General features: G+C 41.9%; 1 protein-coding gene across 1 annotated transcript in view; it reads right to left on the minus strand.

The window, feature by feature from the left end:
* The window catches only part of LOC115128746 (hippocalcin-like protein 1), an 82,617-nt gene that overhangs the window by 30,304 nt on the left and 31,938 nt on the right, over positions 1 to 20,375 (minus strand). Inside the window, exon 2 of the mRNA XM_029658884.2 lies at positions 1,709 to 1,904. Coding sequence (XP_029514744.1) covers positions 1,709 to 1,804 — 96 coding nt within the window. The 5' untranslated portion in view covers positions 1,805 to 1,904. The remainder of the gene's footprint in view (positions 1 to 1,708; positions 1,905 to 20,375) is intronic.

The following is a 20,375-nucleotide window of genomic DNA, read 5'->3' on the forward strand; positions in this document are numbered from 1 at the left end:
GAAACATGTTGGTATTACAGACTCGGTCAGGGAGAGGTTGGTCCGCGCATGCTTAGATTACACCTCCTGGTAATCCATCTGGCCCTGCGGCTTTTTGAATGTTGACCTGTTTAAAGGTCTTGCTCACATCGGCTACCGAGAGCATTATCACACAGTCATCCAGAACAGCTGGTGCTCTCGTGCATGCTTCATGCATTTAGTTCGTCTGGTAGGCTCGCATCACTAGGCAGCTCACGTCTGGGTTTCCCTTTGTAGTCCGTAATAGTTTTCAAGTCCTGCCACATCCGATGAGCGTCAGCACCGGTGTAGTAGGATTCAATCTTAATCCTGTATCGACTCTTTGCTTGTTTGATGGTTCGTCTGAGGGCATGGCGGGATTTCATATACTCTCCTTGAAATTTGCAGCTCTAGCCATTAGCTAAATGTGGCTGTTGCCTGTAATCCATGGCTTCTGGTTGGGATATGTACGTACAGTCACTGTGGGGACGACGTCATCGATGCACTTATTGATGCCGATGACTGAGGTGGTGTACTCCTCAATGCCATTGGATGAATCCCGGAACATATTCCAGTCTGTGCAAAACAGTCCTTTAGCGTAGCATCCGCGCCATGTGACCACTTCTGTATTGGTCGAGTCACTGGTACTTCCTGCTTATTTTTTTGCTTGTAAGCAGGAATCAGTAGGATATACTTATGGTCAGATTTGCCAAATGGAGGGTGGGGGAGAGCTTTGTACTCATCTCTGTGTGTAGAGTAAAGGTGGTCTAGAGTTATTTTTCCTCTGGTTAAACTTCTCAAACATTCTAGAGGGATTTAGATTTACATAGTCCCTGTATTTCTCTATCATAGGAGATTGAGTGTAAGAGGTTAAATATCATATACCATAGATACAAGATGCCATTTAAAGAGCTGGTTATTCCTGTATGTATCGTTTCAGTCGTGGTTTCTCTGGTTATTCCAGTATGTTTCTTATTAGTAGTGGTTTCCCTGGTTATTCTAGTATGTTTCTTATTAGTAGTGGTTTCCCTGGTTATTCCAGTATGTTTCTTATTAGTAGTGGTTTCCCTGGTTATTCCAGTATGTTTCTTATTAGTAGTGGTTTCCCTGGTTATTCCTGTATGTATCGTTTCAGTCGTGGTTTCCCTGGTTATTCCAGTATGTATCTTATTAGTAGTGGTTTCCCTGGTTATTCCAGTATGTTTCTTATTAGTAGTGGTTTCCCTGGTTATTCCAGTATGTATCTTATTAGTAGTGGTTTCCCTGGTTATTCCAGTATGTTTCTTATTATTAGTGGTTTCCCTGGTTATTCCAGTATGTATCTTATTAGTAGTGGTTTCCCTGGTCTGAAAAGGCCAGGGATGAACACCTGTTGGAGATTAGGAATAAGGTCTATCTGTCTGTCCGCTGTCACCTTCTACCACTATATTAGGAATAGGGTCTAGCTGTCTGTCTGCTGTCACCTTCTACCACTATATTAGGAATAGGGTCTAGCTGTCTGTCCGCTGTCACCTTCTACCACTATATTAGGAATAGGGTCTAGCTGTCTGTCTGCTGTCACCTTCTACCACTATATTAGGAATAGGGTCAAGCTGTCTGTCCGCTGTCACCTTGTACCACTATGTTAGAGTTATGATTACGGTGTGCGTGGGTATTTGTCTGTGAGTTTGCATGCGTGCATCTGTGTGTGTGTGTGTGTGTGTACACTGACCTTGTACCACTCCTGTAGTTCGTGGTCGGAGAACTCGGTGTTCTCTCTCAGGTCCTGAAGCATCTCCGGCCTCAGCTTGCTGTTCTGTTTCCCCATGGCAACGACGCAACACCGTGGCGAAACACACTTGGTCTCTGAGACAACCTCAGCGATGGACTACAGCGGCAACAACACCTACCAGGTCCCTGGTCACAACCTGCCAATCACAGAGCAGAGAAGAGAGGGAGAGGGCGTGAGCAACCAATTACAGACTAGAGAGAAAAGGGCGGCAATCAATTAAATCAGGAAGCAATCTGAAATATAATAATTATTTGGAGAAGTGTCTATGGGCTGTAGTCATGACGACCGGTGTATGCCGTCCAATCAAAGGTCAGCCCTACAGTTGTAGAGAGACAGCCAAAGATCAGTGACCAATACAAGGCCACCTACCTCCTAGTATGTAATGTCATCCATTACAACTAAAGTCAGTCAAATAAAAAATCTGACACTTTGAGCCTAGGATTCGAACTGTGTAGCAACATCTTGTAGTGTTTTACACAAAATGCAATGGTATTACAGTCGCTGGGCGAAAAGGTTCAATATCAGGGGATATCTTTATTGATATAATTCCAGATATCTGACATGTTATTAGATATATGGAGTAGACATGCTCTAGATATGCATGTCCTTAGTTTCATCTACGGAGCTAAGATATTTCTACATGTATCCAATGTGGACCACAGAAAAATCCCTGCTACTTTATGAGTCATCATTTAAATCATATTCAGTAGTGGGATACAAGGCATGGAAAGGCAAACATCATCATAATTTTAATCCAAGTTGCTATTTCCAAAGAACATCTCTGCTTTTTTAAAATGCAGCATAGCAAATCCAGAGCTCCAATCACAACACCTGTTTTCTGGAGAGATGCAAACGTAGGACAATCTTGCAAAAATATATGCCTGCCCTGTTTGTTACGGACGGTGGATGCCGATTGGGTCGTCATCAACGGTCCCTCACAGTACAGATCCAATGAGGTGACAGTGTTGGTGCATAAATCATGCATAAATGCATAAATCATGATTCAAAATTGTGTCGATATTGCAAGAAAATATTGTTATTTCACAAGGTAGCTACTCTGCTTCATTCCTGATGAGAAAATGAACTGGGACAAGCTAGCTAGCCAGCCAAGTTGGTAGTTAGCTAGCTAGCTAAGTTAGTTAGATAGCTTATAGTAACCAGTAGTACAAAATATGCCTAAACGTTTTAAAATGTTAGCCGTCACCTTAAAGCTTGATAGGGAGTAAAACAATTAAGAATCCCTCGACCACGCCCACAAATTGGGGAAAACAAACATTCCATTCACCCCAATTGTAAAACAGTGGCTAAAAGCAGTGTAACAGGTAGCCTGGTGGTTAGAGTCAGGTAGCCTGGTGGTTAGAGGCAGGTAGCCTGGTGGTTAGAGCAGGTAGCCTGGTGGTTAGAGGCAGGTAGCCTAGTGGTTAGAGGCAGGTAGTCTAGTGGTTAGAGGCAGGAAGCCTAGTGGTTAGAGGCAGGTAGCCTGGTGGTTAGAGGCAGGTAGCCTAGTGGTTAGAGGCAGGTAGCCTAGTGGTTAGAGGCAGGTAGTCTAGTGGTTAGAGCAGGTAGCCTGGTGGTTAGAGGCAGGTAGCCTAGTGGTTAGAGGCAGGTAGCCTGGTGGTTAGAGCAGGTAACCTAGTGGTTAGAGCAGGTAGTCTAGTGGTTAGAGCAGGTAGCCTAGTGGTTAGAGGCAGGTAGCCTGGTGGTTAGAGGCAGGTAGCCTAGTGGTTAGAGCAGGTAGCCTAGTGGTTACAGGCAGGTAGCCTAGTGGTTAGAGGCAGGTAGCCTAGTAGTTAGAGCAGGTAGCCTGGTGGTTAGAGGCAGGTAACCTAGTGGTTAGAGCAGGTAGTCTAGTGGTTAGAGCAGGTAGCCTAGTGGTTAGAGGCAGGTAGCCTAGTGGTTAGAGGCAGGTAGCCTAGTGGTTAGAGGCAGGTAGCCTGGTGGTTAGAGGCAGGTAGCCTAGTGGTTAGAGGCAGGTAGCCTGGTGGTTAGAGCAGGTAGCCTGGTGGTTAGAGCAGGTAGCCTAGTGGTTAGAGGCAGGTAGTCTAGTGGTTAGAGCAGGTAGTCTAGTGGTTAGAGCAGGTAGTCTAGTGGTTAGAGCAGGTAGCCTAGTGGTTAGAGGCAGGTAGCCTAGTGGTTAGAGGCAGGTAGCCTAGTGGTTAGAGCAGGTAGCCTGGTGGTTAGAGCAGGTAGTCTAGTGGTTAGAGCAGGTAGCATGGTGGTTAGAGCAGGTAGCCTGGTGGTTAGAGCAGGTAGCCTGGTGGTTAGAGGCAGGTAGCCTAGTGGTTAGAGCAGGTAGTCTAGTGGTTAGAGCAGGTAGCCTGGTGGTTAGAGCAGGTAGCCTGGTGGTTAGAGGCAGGTAGCCTAGTGGTTAGAGCAGGTAGCCTAGTGGTTAGAGGCAGGTAGTCTAATGGTTAGAGCAGGTAGCCTGGTGGTTAGAGGCAGGTAGCCTAGTGGTTAGAGCAGGTAGCCTGGTGGTTAGAGGCAGGTAGCCTAGTGGTTAGAGCAGGTAGCCTAGTGGTTACAGGCAGGTAGCCTAGCGGTTAGAGGCAGGTAGCCCAGTGGTTAGAGCAGGTAGCCTAGTGGTTAGAGGCAGGTAGCCTAGTGGTTAGAGGCAGGTAGCCTAGTGGTTAGAGGCAGGTAGCCTGGTGGTTAGAGGCAGGTAGGTATGGAAGGGAGTGAGAACCATGACCCTCCTCATATTAAAGTCGATGTACCCAGAGGAGGATGGAAAATAGCTGTCCTCCGGCTACACCATGGTGATACACTACAGAGTGCTGTTGAGGCTACTGTAGACCTTCACTGCAAAAGAGTGTGTTTTAATCAATTATTTGATGAACTGAATATATTTAATACGGTTTTATCCACTGAGGAGGATGGTTCTCCCGTTCCTCCTCTGATCAAATAGCATATCAAGATCCAGATATGGACCTCAGCCAGGAGAAGCATATCTGGAATCAATATAGCAACACATCTTGAATGTGCTGAGAAAACACATATATATTTTTTTATTTTACCTTTATTTACCTAGGCAAGTCAGTTAAGAACAAATTCTTATTTTCAAAGACGGCCTAGGAACAGTGGGTTAACTGCCTGTTCAGGAGCAAAACGACAGATTTGTACCTTGTCAGCTCGGCGATTTTGAACTTGCAACCTTCCGGTTACTAGTCCAATGCTCTAACCACTAGGCTACCTACCGCCCCTCCACTCTAACCACTAGGCTACGCTGCCACCCCTCCACTCTAACCACTAGGCTACCCTATGTGACGTATACAGTCAGTATTTGTCAAAAGGAAGAGAGACAATAGGACGTGACGTATCTCAGGACATCGAATGAGTCCATATTTCGGCCATAGGCAATGTCCATGTGTGATATTCGGAGGAGTAATCCCAATATCATATCTGTCTAAAAGACACATCTGAATTCAGACTGTCATGATCCACACAACTCTAAATATACATTTAGGACACGGCCTCAAACACATGTCATGTAAAGATATCCACTGATATGGACCCTTTAATACCCCGTGAAATGTATAGTGCATACATTGTTTAGCAGTGTTTTATCTCAAGTGCAACAGTTCATTTTCTGTTCTGTCCTATTTAACTCATAACTATTTAGTATGTAGGGCTTTCCAACGCTCACGACAGGCTCGAAACAATACACAACCGTTTGATAATCCTAAACGTCAACGCCTCCATCCACTATGACGTCAATGAGACAGACTGGGTTTATCTGTGGTCAGCTGTGTGTTTAATATGAGTCAGCTCAGAGACGAGGAGATCCACTAATCTCTACCTCATCGGAACCATACAATACCAGACAGTAGCCTATATCACCAGCTATTAGATATATAGTCTATATCTCTTTTAACGAGCTATTAGATATATAGTCTATATCTCTTTTAACGAGCAATAAGATATATAGTCTATATGTCTAGCAGTCTTTCAACCAGCTATTAGATATATAGTCTATATCTCTTTTAACGAGCTATAAGATATATAGTCTATATCTCTAGCAGTCTTTCAACCAGTTATTAGATATATAGTCTAAATCTCTTTTAACGAGCTATTAGATATATAGTCTATATCTCTAGCAGTCTTTCAACCAGCTATTAGATATATAGTCTATATCTCTTTTAACGAGCTATAAGATATATAGTCTATATCTCTAGCAGTCTTTCAACCAGTTATTAGATATATAGTCTAAATCTCTTTTAACGAGCTATTAGATATATAGTCTATATCTCTAGCAGTCTTTCAACCAGCTATTAGATATATAGTCTATATCTCTTTTAACGAGCAAACTCTCTCCAGAAGTTCAGTGAGGATCTCTGAATGATCCAATGTTGACCTAAATGACTAATGATTGGACACTGTGCTATCTAACCTCCAAACGAGCTTCAATGCCATACAGCACTCCTTCCGTGGCCTCCAACTGCTCTTAAACGCGAGTAAAACCAAATGCATGCTTTTCAACCGATCACTGCCTGCACCCGCATGCCCGACTAGCATCACCACCCTGGATGGTTCCGACCTTGAATATGTGGACATCTATAAGTACCTAGGTGTCTGGCTAGACTGCAAACTCTCCTTCCAGACTCACATCAAACATCTCCAATCGAAAATCAAATCAAGAGTCGGCTTTCTATTCCGCAACAAAGCCTCCTTCACCCACGCCGCCAAGCTTACCCTAGTAAAACTGACTATCCTACCGATCCTCGACTTCGGCGATGTCATCTACAAAATGGCTTCCAACACTCTACTCAGCAAACTGGATGCAGTCTATCACAGTGCCATCCGTTTTGTCACTAAAGCACCTTATACCACCCACCACTGCGACTTGTATGCTCTAGTCGGCTGGCCCTCGCTACATATTCGTCGCCAGACCCACTGGCTCCAGGTCATCTACAAGTCCATGCTAGGTAAAGCTCCGCCTTATCTCAGTTCACTGGTCACGATGGCAACACCCATCCGTAGCACGCGCTCCAGCAGGTGTATCTCACTGATCATCCCTAAAGCCAACACCTCATTTGGCCGCCTTTCGTCTCAGTACTCTGCTGCCTGTGACTGGAACGAACTGCAAAAATCGCTGAAGTTGGAGACTTTTATCTCCCTCACCAACTTCAAACATCAGCTATCCGAGCAGCTAACCGATCGCTGCAGCTGTACATAGTCTATTGGTAAATAGCCCACCCATTTTCACCTACCTCATTCCCATACTGTTTTTATACTGTTTTTTTTATTTATTTACTTTTCTGCTCTTTTGCACACCAATATCTCTACCTGTACATGACCATCTGATCATTTATCACTCCAGTGTTAATCTGCAAAATTGTAATTATTTGCCTACCTCCTCATGCCTTTTGCACACATTGTATATAGACTGCTCCTTTTTTCTACTGTGTTATTGACTTGTAATTGTTTACTCCATGTGTAACTCTGTGTTGTCTGTTCACACTGCTATGCTTTATCTTGGCCAGGTCGCAGTTGCAAATGAGAACTTGTTCTCAACTAGCCTACCTGGTTAAATAAAGGTGTTCTCAACTAGCCTACCTGGTTAAATAAAGGTGTTCTCAACTAGCCTACCTGGTTAAATAAAGGTGTTCTCAACTAGCCTACCTGGTTAAATAAAGGTGTTCTCAACTAGCCTACCTGGTTAAATAAAGGTGTTCTCAACTAGCCTACCTGGTTAAATAAAGGTGTTCTCAACTAGCCTACCTGGTTAAATAAAGGTGTTCTCAACTAGCCTACCTGGTTAAATAAAGGTGTTCTCAACTAGCCTACCTGGTTAAATAAAGGTGTTCTCAACTAGCCTACCTGGTTAAATAAAGGTGTTCTCAACTAGCCTACCTGGTTAAATAAAGGTGTTCTCAACTAGCCTACCTGGTTAAATAAAGGTGTTCTCAACTACCTGGTTAAATAAAGCCTACCTGGTTAAATAAAGGTGTTCTCAACTAGCCTACCTGGTTAAATAAAGGTGTTCTCAACTAGCCTACCTGGTTAAATAAAGGTGTTCTCAACTGGCCTACCTGGTTAAATAAAGGTGTTCTCAACTAGCCTACCTGGTTAAATAAAGGTGTTCTCAACTAGCCTACCTGGTTAAATAAAGGTGAAAAAAAAAATAATACAATCCACCTGTGTGTAATCAAGTCTCCGTATAAATGCACCTGCACTGTGATAGTCTCAGAGGTCCGTTAAAAGCGCAGAGAGCATCATGAAGAACAAGGAACACACCAGGCAGGTCCGAGATACTGTTGTGAAGATGTTTAAAGCCGGATTTGGATACAAAAAGATTTCCCAAGCTTTAAACATCCCAAGGAGAACTGTGCAAGCGATAATATTGAAATGGAAGGAGTATCAGACCACTGCAAATCTACCAAGACCTGGCCGTCCCTCTAAACTTTCAGCTCATACAAGGAGAAGACTGATCAGAGATGCAGCCAAGAGGCCCATGATCACTCTGGATGAACTGCAGAGATCTACAGCTGAGGTGGGAGACTCTGTCCATAGGACAACAATCAGTCGTATATTGCACAAATCTGGCCTTTATGGAAGAGTGGCAAGAAGAAAGCCATTTCTTAAAGATATCCATAAAAAGTGTCGTTTAAAGTTTGCCACAAGCCACCTGGGAGACACACCAAACATGCAAAACGTTATGTTTGGCGTAAAAGCAACACAGCTCATCACCCTGATTACACCATCCCCACTGTCAAACATGGTGGTGGCAGCATCATGGTTTGGGCCTGCTTTTCTTCAGCAGGGACAGGGAAGATGGTTAAAATTGATGGGAAGATGGATGGAGCCAAATACAGGACCATTCTGGAAGAAAACCTGATGGAGTCTGCAAAAGACCTGAGACTGGGACGGAGATTTGTCTTCCAACAAGACAATGATCCAAAACATAAAGCAAAATCTACAATGGAATGGTTCAAAAATAAACATATCCAGGTGTTAGAATGGCCAAGTCAAAGTCCAGACCTGAATCCAATCGAGAATCTGTGGAAAGAACTGAAAACTGCTGTTCACAAATGCTCTCCATCCAACCTCACTGAGCTTGAGCTGTTTTGCAAGGAGGAATGGGAAAAATATTCAGTCTCTCGATGTGCAAAACTGATAGAGACATACCCCAAGCGACTTACAGCTGTAATCGCAGCAAAAGGTGGCGCTACAAAGTATTAACTTAAGGGGGCTGAATAATTTTGCACGCCCAATTTTTAAGTTTTTGATTTGTTAAAAAAGTTTGAAATATCCAATAAATGTCGTTCCACTTCATGATTGTGTCCCACTTGTTGTTGATTCTTCACAAACAAATACAGTTTTATATCTTTATGTTTGAAGCCTGAAATGTGGCAAAAGGTCGCAAAGTTCAAGGGGGCCGAATACTTTCGCAAGGCACTGTATATAGTCTATATCTGGAGCAGTCTTTCAACCAGCTATTAGATATATAGTTCTGGTCTAAAGTAGTGCACTATATAGGGAATAGGGTTCCATTTGGAACAGCGTCATCTCAGCTATCTTCACAGAGAGCTACTGACAGCATTACCTTGATGTATATAGCTCTACAGCAGCCTATCCATTGAGACTTAGAAAGAAGTGTTTGCAGTACAATCCTAAAAGGCTGAACAGTACGGGGGTCTATTATGTATTGTTAGCTCCAAACATACTGCATGCCAGCACAGAGAGACAGGGTTTTCTGAGATTCAGTTCTTTAGACTTTTAGCTATGCACAATAGAAAGCAGTAAGGTCTATAATCATCTCATTTATTTGCTTTGAAAGAGCATAGTATGGTGTGAATGAGGCCCTTCCACAACAGCAGGGGAGTGTTTGGAGAACACACAGGCATTCACACACAGGCATTCACACACACACACGCACGCACGCACGCACGCAAGCACGCACGCACACACACACACACACACACACACACACACACACACACACACACACACACACACACACACACACACACACACACACATACATGTTGGAGAGAGTCAGTACCTGCTGTAATTAATAACCGAGCCGCCCAGGCCGTCTTAGTGTCAGCTAGCAACCTACAGGGCTCTTTTCTCGGCTAGCGTTAAGGCGCAACTAGTGTCAAAAGCACATTTGTTGGCAATTTTGACTTGTTAAAAATGCAAGCGCTCTGCTATTTTCAAACTGTTGCTCAAGAATTGGTAATTTACCTGTCTTATATACCAGCTCCTTTGCGCTCAGATGGAAATATTCTAGGTGTGTCCTTAAAAACTGTGATCCAAAATGATCATTTCAGCAACCAGCTCTCACAGTCTCATGTCAGAATTAGACGTTCGTCCATGTTTCCCAAATTTTGAAGTTGTTGCAAACGTCACATTTTGAAGGTTAGCGTTCAGTTTAGGCATTAACTCTGAATGGTTAAGGTAAGAGTTAAGGTTCGGAATAGACTTAAAACAAAAATCTCAAAAAACATATTTCTATCACTTGATTTAAAAAACTTTGGAATCAGATGCTAACACCCATCTGCCTTCCCCGTCCACAACGACCTAGCAAAAAAAACAAACCTAGTTGAAGGTAACAGCGCTCACTGTTGCCCCCTAGTGGCCGGTTTCCACGTCATCTCCTGACGTACTCACACATGGATGGACGTTGAATACCGATATGTATCAAGGGTGACCAGGCTGAACTTCAGACAGCGATGGAAGGGATATTTAAGACCAAACAGCAGGAATGCAGCCTATTTAGCTGTGCCGCACACTGCCCATATGAGCATTGAACAAGAGAAATGTGCTTTTCGTGCCTGTATACTTCCTATTCAGAAACATAATAAACACGTTTTTTTCCTCCATTCCATAACCAACCTCCTTTCAATTAAGGATGATTTTTTGGGGGGTCCAGCCCAATACAACAGCGAAGTAATCAGCACTGACGATAAAAGGTTTGGCTCATGAGACAGATTGTAAATCTGAATCACCAAAGCTTTATTTAAAAGATCAAGTTAGAGAGGAGTAAAACAGTGAGCTGACATTCTCTTTATATCTACTGTATGTAATTGTAGGTGTATAAAACCCCCCTCCACACTCTAAAAAGAAAAGGTTCCTGGGGCTCTTCAAATTGAAACTGTGGGGGAACCCTTATACGTTCCTCTAAAAACCCTTTCCTCTTAGGGGCTAGGGTCTAGTTTCCTGGATTTCCGCCTGACTGACATGCCCAAAGTAAACTGCCTGTTACTCAGGCCCAGATGACACGAAATGCATATAATTGGTAGCATTGGATAGAAAACACTTTGAGGTTTGTATTAATGTTAAGACAATGTATGACACTATAACACAATTGATATGGTAGGCAAAAATCCAAGGAAAAACCAACCAGATCTTTTTTTTTTTTATGTTTAGCTCTTATAATGGGAAGCTATGGGTCCTATGCAATTATATCTCCCAGATTGCAATTCCTATGTATTCCACTAGATGTCAACAGTCTTTGTACAAGGTTTCAGGCTTGTTTCTTCCAAAACGAGGAAGAATTTGGAGATCTGGTACAAAGAGTCAAAGTGGAAAATCAGTTTGATCGCACATGACAAATTTTCTATTGAACATACTTCTTTCCTTATTAAATATTATAGTTTATTTAGAATATAGGGTAACTGAGGATTTAATAGAAACGTAATTTGACTTATTTGAACAAAGTTTAGCGGTAGCTTTTTTGATTCCTTTGTCTGCATGTTGAACGAGTGGATTACTGAAATTGATGGCGCCCAACTAAATGACTTTTTGGGATATAAAGAAGGATTTTATCTAACAAAACAACCATTCATGTTGTAGCTGGGACCCTTGGGATTGCACACAGAGGAAGATTTTCAAAAGTAAATGATGTATTTAATCGCTATTTGTGATTTTATGAAACCTGTGCTGGTTGAAAAATATGTTGATGTGGGGCGCCGTCCTCAAACAATCGCATGGTATGCTTTCCCTGTAAAGCCTATTATAAATTGGACAATGCAGTTAGATAAACAAGAATTTAAGCTTTTAAATTATATAAAATCTTGTTAAAAAAAGTTTAATATTACGATTATTTATTTGAATTAAAAGCGGGTCTTCAAAGAACATTTTGGGGTTAATTTTGTAACAACCCAATCTCCCCTTTTATTAATATTATTATTAATAATATGCATAACAATAACACAATATTTTAGAGTTCTCAGTGTTTATTATGATTTTAGTGACAAAGCAGAATTGTTAAAATCCAAATAAGTCCAATGGGTATATCCTCTGGCATGTTAATGTTACTGTGTTGATCCTCTGGCATGTTGATGTTACTGTGTTGATGTTACTGTGTTGATGTTACTGTGTTAATGTTACTGTGTTGATCCTCTGGCATGTTGATGTTACTGTGTTGATGTTACTGTGTTGATCCTCTGGCATGTTGATGGTACTGTGTTGATGGTACTGTGTTGATGTTACTGTGTTGATGTTACTGTGTTGATGTTACTGTGTTGATGGTACTGTGTTGATGTTACTGTGTTGATGTTACTGTGTTGTTACTGTGTTGATGTTACTGTGTTGATGTTACTGTGTTGATGGTACTGTGTTGATGTTACTGTGTTGATGTTACTGTGTTGATCCTCTGGCATGTTGATGTTACTGTGTTGATGGTACTGTGTTGATGTTACTGTGTTGATGTTACTGTGTTGATGTTACTGTGTTGATGTTACTGTGTTGATCCTCTGGCATGTTAATGTTACTGTGTTGATATTACTGTGTTGATGTTATGGTACTGTGTTGATGTTACTGTGTTGTGTTGAGCCATAGTTGGAAGGATTTTGCAGTTCGTCGTGATCAAACAGGTTTCCTGTTATATTCATCAGAGGTGAAGAGAGGTTGAAGTCTGTGAATCCCAACAATTGTAATTATAGATAATGACAGATAATTGCACATGACAGTAATCATACCTTTGGTTTTTGTTGCGAATGTGAATGGATAAAAACCCCAGTTTTGATAATGGTTTTCATACACATACCACGTCCATAATGGAGAGGCCTGTGGGGTATTTAATGAAGAGGTCAGGGAGGAGGATGGTACATGTGATCTGCGTAACATACCAATACTAATTGACACATCTTTGTATGCCTCCTCGTCTGAATACCTGCAGAAACACAAGTGAGCAGTTCGGTCATCTGCAGCCAATACAGCTGGTCTACGACATATAATTACAGCCTACATATAACAACCTCTTTGTCGATTGATATCCATTGAATTGTGTCCATTTTCAGTTTTTAGAAAGATTTGCACAAATATGAAAAGATTGATGATATCATCATAAAACAATATCCATTTAGATCATACAGGGGAGGGGACAAACCTTACCTTAAATTGAGATATTTACATTCTTCAGTTAAGTTCCTGAAACTGCTGTCCTTTCCAATTCAAATCAACATTTTTCAGTTAGGCAGTTATGTTTTGCAAGACCCCCCATCTAAGGATGTTCCTCGATGAACCACACCTTCTACGGGGATCGTGGAAGAACCTTTTGGGGGGGTACATTTTCAGCGCCAAGAACCCTTCTTCAAAGAACTTTGAGGATCGTAGACGAACCCTTGTTGAACCCCCTGATTTTTTTAGAGAGGATGAATGTAAGCTACATGTGTCCATGCCCATCATGTAATCAAAGATGAGAACCTTGGTGAATACCGGTTAAGATCGTAGTTATTTACGGGGTTTTTTCCCTGTATTACAGTGCCTTGCAAAAGTAGTCGTTCCCCTTGGAGTTTTTTCCACTTTGTTGCATTACAACCTGTAATTTATATGGATTGGACACCTGAGCTCGTGGATGTTTGTAGGGGTAGGGGTGTGTGTGTGTGTGTGTGTGTGTGTATTGCTAAGGGATAATGATGTTAGGGACAATACATAATGAATAACAACATTTTTTTCCCCAAAATAATAATTGTTTGCCAAAAATGTAGTTTTGGTAATGCCCGTCTTGTTTATAGGTAACAATCCTTCTGATGAAGTACTCACATTATTACAAATATTTTTTGTTAATAGTGGAAATAAATTAAGATATGCAAGATAATTATAATATATGTATATATATCTTTTTTTTATTAACTTCTTCGAGATAGGGGGCGCTCTTTTAATTTTTGGATAAAAAACGTTCCCGTTTTAAACAAGATATTTTGTCACGAAAAGATGCTCGACTATGCATGGGATTGATAGCTTTGGAAAGAAAAAACTGACGTTTCCAAAACTGCAAAGATATTATCTGTAAGTGCCCCAGAACTAATGCTACACGCGAAACCAAGATGAAATTTCATACGGGAAATGGTCCAGATTCTGAAGGCGCTGTGTTCCAATGTCTCCTTATATGGCTGTGAATGCGCCAGGAATGAGCCTGCACTTTCTGTCGTTTCCCCAAGGTGTCTGCAGCATTGTGACGTATTTGTAGGCATATCATTGGAAGATTGACCATAAGAGACTACATTTACCAGGTGTACGCCCGGTGTCCTGCGTCGAAATTATTGCGTAATCTCCAGGTCCATGCGCGTTCCATTTCTTCAGAGGAGAAACCAAACTGCCACGAAGGATTTATCATCGATAGATATGTGAAAAACACCTTGAGGATTGATTCTAAACAACGTTTGCCATGTTTCTGTCGATATTATGGAGTTAATTTGGAAAAAAGTTTGCGTTGTAATGACTTAATTTTCTTTTTTTTTCTTACCCAAACGTGATGAACAAAACGGAACGATTTGTCCTACACAAATAATATTTTTGGAAAAACTTAACATTTGCTATCTAACTGAGAGTCTCCTCATTGAAAACATCTGAAGTTCTTCAAAGGTAAATTATTTTATTTGAATGCTTTTCTGTTTTTTGTGAAAATGTTGCATGCTGAATGCTAGGCTTAATGCTATGCTAGGCTATCAATACTCTTACACAAATGCTTGTTTTAGCTATTTTGGTTCGAGAGTTAAAAAGACCTACTATTTTGAAAATCTGAGATGACAGTGTTGTTAACAAAAGGCTAAGCTTGAGAGCTAATATATTTATTTCATTTCATTTGCGATTTTCATGAATAGTTAACGTTGCGTTATGCTAATGAGCTTGCGGAGATAATTACACTCCTGGATACAGGTTTTTTTCGTAGCCAAACGTGATGAACAAAACGGAGCGAGTTGGAAATATTTATGAGAGAGAGAGAGAGAGAGAGAGAGAGAGAGAGAATAAAATGACAACAACAAATGGAGCATGGTGTTTCAGTTTGTGAGTTTGGGGTTCTAATAACAGCATGACACACACACACACACACACACACACACACACACACACACACACACACACACACACACACACACAGCCACAGAATTCTGCTTACATGGTGATGACTACATCACATTCTGTGAAAGATGACCTTTCCACTCTCTACTTCCTTGCTTTGCTCCACTTGTGTTTCCTTCATGTTTCTCTCTCCAGTCTAATGACCTGGTCACTGCACAGCAGTACTCATAGTACTCAGACCGGGAAGATACATAAAAACACCTCTCTTTCTCTTCTCACCACACTCATTTTCAATTCCCTGTTGCCTCTATTCAATCTGTCCATCTCTTCGTCTCTCCATCCCTCCTTCCATTTCTCCATCCTGGTACTTAAAGAACAAACCGCCCTCCTGGGACAGGCACATATAATAGCAGGCAGGCAGGCAGGCAGGCAGACAGACAGGCAGACAGACAGACAGGCAGGCAGGCAGACAGACAGACAGACAGACAGACAGACAGACAGACAGACAGACAGACAGACAGACAGACAGACCCCACATCAAACATCTGTTCCCGGGTCTAACTGGGTCACCAACATCTGCTGATCCAATAGAGAGAAAGAGATGGAGGACAGAGGGAGGAGAGAAAGAGGTAGAGAAAGAGAGAGGGAGGAAAGAGGGAGGGAGAGAGAGGAGGGAAAGAGGGAGGGAGAGAGAGAGGAAAGCGGGAGGAGAGAGGAGGGAGAGAGGGGGGAGAGAGAGGAAAGCGGGAGGAGAGAGGAGGGGAAAAGAGAGGAGGGAGTAAGGAGAGAGGAAGGAGAGAGGGGGAGATAAGCGGGAGAGAGGAATGGAATAGATGGCTAGAGGTGTGAAAGAGGGGAGGGAGAGGGATAGAATAGATGGCTAGAGGTGAGAAAGAGGGAAGGGGGAAAAGAGGAATAGAAGAGAAGGCTAGAGGTGAGAAAGAGGGAAGGGGGGAAAGAGGAATAGAATAGAAGGCTAGAGGTGAGAAAGAGGGAACGGGGGGGGGGGGGGGGGGGCAGGGACGTCACACTACTCCGTAATAAAGGAAAACACCCCCAAACCCTCTTTTGGTATTTGTTGTATTAGTCCATTCTTGATATCGTCTCAAAATGTTTGTATGTCAGCAATAAAGTTGTCAAGATACAATATGTTGAAGCTCATTCACTGCCTTTCTATACAATATGTATATGTTTGAAGAACATCAAAAACAAGCCAAAATGACCGCAGCCATTATCCCCTTGTGGTGTCCTAAGTGGAATACTTATTTACCACCATAAGTTGCAAATAAATTCATAAAAAAATTCTACAATGTGATTTTCTGGATTTTTTCCCCTCATTTTGTCTGTCATAGTTGAAGTGTACCTATGATGAAAATTACAGGCCTCTCTCATCTTTTTAAGTGGGAGAACTTGCACAATTGGTGGCTGACTAAACACTTTTTTGCCCCACTGTATAAAGTATCAGTGATATAGTGGTATTATATATATAGTATCAGTATTATAGTGGTATTATATATATATAGTATCAGTATTATGGTGGTATTATATGTATATAGTATCAGTGATATAGTGGCATTATATATATAATCAGTGATATAGTGGTATTATATACAGTATATCACAAAAGTGAGTACACCCCTCACATTTTTGTGAATATTTGAGTATATCTTTTCATGTGACAACACTGAAGAAATGACACTTTGCTACAATGTAAAGTAGTGAGTGTACAGCTTGTATAACAGTGTACATTTGCTGTCCCCTCAAAATAACTCAGCCATTACTGTCTAAACCGCTGGAAACAAAAGTGAGTGTGATATACTGTATATAATCAGTGATATAGTGGTGAACTTTCTCCCTTTCTCTGATGACTTTTCTCTCTTTCTCCTATGACCCCCCACTCTCTCTCTCTGTCTCTCTGTTGATAGAATCAAATAGGACAGAGAGAGAGAGAGGATGGGAGAGAGAGAGAGAGAGAGAGAGAGAGGGGGGAGAGACAAAGAGAGACAGAGAGTGAGAGAGAGAGAGAGAGAGAGAGAGAGAGAGAGAGAGAGAGAGAGAGAGAGAGAGAGAGAGAGAGACAGAGAGAGAGAGGGAGACAGAGAGACAGAGAGAGAGAGAGAGAGAGAGAGAGAGAGAGAGGGAGAGACCGAGGGAAATGATGCGACTGGAGGATAGACAGATGTTAGAATGATGAGGGATTGTGAGGAAGTAGAGAAGGGGAAGTAGATTAAATAGAGGTGTTCTAAATAAGAATGGGGCCAGGTCCTTGGATCTCTACTGTCCTGTCTGTCCTAGTGAGAATACCAGACACATTTAGAGCAAGGACCCACCAGAATAGATCACATGCTGGCACCCACACCCACACACACACTCACACACGCACACACACACACACGCACACACCACACACACACACACACACACACACACACACACACACACACACACACACACACACACACACACACACACAAAGCAAAATTCCTATGTGTCCAAAAGGGACCACTGTCAATCTAACAAACCCCTAGAGACTGTTATGGCCCCTGTGTGTGTGTGTGTGTGTGTGTGTGTGTGTGTGTGTGTGTGTGCGCGTGCGTGCGTGTGTGTGTGTGTGCGCGTGCGTGTGTGTGTGTGTGCGCGTGCGTGTGTGTGTGTGCGCTCGCGTGCCCGCGCGTGTGTGTGTGTGTAATGAACATGTGTGTCCATACTGTACAGGCTTCAAAAACAACAGCGTTTCATCTCAATGTATTATCTCACCCTGACAGTCAGATGTCCTCAGCGTTTTCCTAAGAGGAACCCTACCAATAATGGATCGCTCTCTTTAACAGGGTCTATTGACAGAACTAAGGCTTAAGGCTTAAAACCCATGTGAAAGACCAGAAATTAGAAATTCTCTGAGAGAGAGAGAGAGAGAGAGAGAGAACAGTAGAAACTTGAATGGTATATTTGACCTCTCAGCTTAACTATCTAATCTAAAAATGTCAAGAAGACAACCTAAGAAAATGAACAACAATGAACATCGTTTCATGAAGAAAAAACGTAAGAAAGAAATTGAGATTATTATTCAACCAAAAATACACAACGGAAAAAGAAGGAACAGCACGTCAGAAATCATCAGATCAACGTAATTGAAGAAACCATTTCTTGTAAAATTGGAAAACACTAAACAAACAACAACATGAAGATCAAAAAGTGGAGATGTTTGGGTAAACCACTTCTCCAACATTTTTTGCTCTAGTTGTGATACAAACCTTATCAAAACGTATGGGCCCATGGGCTACAAGAGGCGTTTTGGCTATGATTAGAAAAAATCACGCAAAAAAAGGCATAGTTTCTTGCCTTTCAAAAGTGATAATACAATATATCATTCACAGGTGATAGGCTAATATTGTCTTTACTAAATAATAAAGTTGAGAAATCAATATAGTAGGCTTAGCCTATAGAAAGCTGATGGGAACTTCCTCTCTCTTTTTAATAGAGGCCATCACATTTTCTCACGCAATTGCAAAGCATATAGAAATGTTTGATTCGATTTTTGATTTGATTTGCATCTTGATTTACATCTTTCATTACATTTGCATTGCTGTCAGAGTGTTTAGAGGTCCCCAAACTTTTTCCTGTGAGGGCCACATAACTTTTCCCTTCTCTGATGGGGGGCCGGTGTCAGTTTGTAACAGAAAAAGTGTGACGATCGTAGGGGAGCTTAAAAAATTTATTGTTTTCCAGAAAGCCACACATAACCAAATAACCCTTTCCAGGTTCTTTACAGAAAAAAAGTCAGGAAACAAATAATAACACTATTAATGAAATAAATAATAACTAAATAACCCTCTCTGAGTTCTTCACAGAAAAAACAGGAAATAAATAATAACTAAATAACTCTCTCTGGGTTCTTCATAGAAAAAAAAGCCATGGAACATTAACTTTCTGTCGTGCCATGCACAATCTTAACAGATAAAAGTTCAGCTCAGTTGTCAGAGCAGAATCTCTCTGACACATATGAGCAGTCTCTTAAAGTTCTTGTGTTCCTTCCTTATAATCCTTTTGTAGGTTCCAGTAGGCTTGTAGACACCGCTGTTTGCAGCTCTCTCTCATCAACTTCCCTGTGAAAACCACAAAAGAAGCAGGTTGAGAAACTGAACTAAGTGATACAGCACCTACACAGCACAATACATTTCACTACCAGTATGGTTGTAAAGATGGATTTTATCCCAGTAGATTTTATTATGATTATATTTGTTTATGCTCAGAATGACTCATTCAAGTCAGAAAAGTGAGCTTACCTATGTATGTTCATCAGTGTGAACTGTGGGCCTGCATCTGGCTGGTGAGAAGTTGAATATCAGGTTCCATTCTAGTTACAGCCAGTCTCAAGCACTGATGCAAATGTTCATCTGTCAATCTTGATCTCATCGGGGTTTTCAACAGTTTCATGCGAGAAAAGGTTTTCTCGCAGATATACGTGCTGCCAAAAACTGTGGACATTTTCATTGCGTGTTTTTTGATGTTTGGATATGTGTCGTTTGGGAGGGCGGCATAGAAGTCAATGAGACTGTTGGGCTTGAATGCGTCTTTCAGAACATCACAGTTCTGTAACTCAGCCAACTCAAACTGATATGAAGGCTGGGCTTCATCAATGTCGGCAACAAAGGGGTTCTGAAAAAGACGGATTTCTTTTGCATGAACATGTAGTTCACTGAATCGCACACCGAACTCCGCCTTCAGCATTTCCAGTGCTTCCACGCACTTTTCAGCTGGGAACGGGACCGCTGGGTTCTCTGTCGACAGGTTTTGGGTAGCAGGAAGATGGACGAAGTTGCGCTTTTTCACTTGTTCCAAAAGCAGGGCTAATTTCACCTCAAATGCTTTTATGTGTGAATACATGTCGCAAATGAGTTTCCCCTCGCCTTGTGGCTGCAAGTTAAGGCTGTTAAGTATTTCTGTCACGTTAAAAATGCGAGGTGCCATTTCCATTCTGGGTCGATCAGCTCTGGGACCGTTTTGTCTTTTAAATGAAGAAATGCGTTAATTTCGGGTAGCAGCTCGTAAAAACGCCTCAAAACTCTGCCCCGGCTCAGCCCGTTGTAGTCCCTTTGAGACTTTGGAGGGCTGCCAGCTCCTCGCATATCTCAAAGTTTGCGCTAACTCCACGAATAAAAATGAGCAGTTGCGCTGTGTCTTGCACGTCCGTGCTCTCATCCAGTGCTAATGAAAAAAAGTCAAATTCTTTCGTCTTCTGCTGCAGCTGGGCATATACATTACTCCCGATTTCTTCAACGCGTCTGGTGATTGTACTCGCCGACAGACTTCCGGCATTAAATGCATCTTTCTTCTCGGGACACACCTCCTCCGCGAC

The sequence above is a fragment of the Oncorhynchus nerka genome, linkage group LG4, assembly GCF_034236695.1.
Source record: "Oncorhynchus nerka isolate Pitt River linkage group LG4, Oner_Uvic_2.0, whole genome shotgun sequence".
In the NCBI taxonomy this organism is placed as follows: Eukaryota; Metazoa; Chordata; class Actinopteri; order Salmoniformes; family Salmonidae; genus Oncorhynchus; species Oncorhynchus nerka.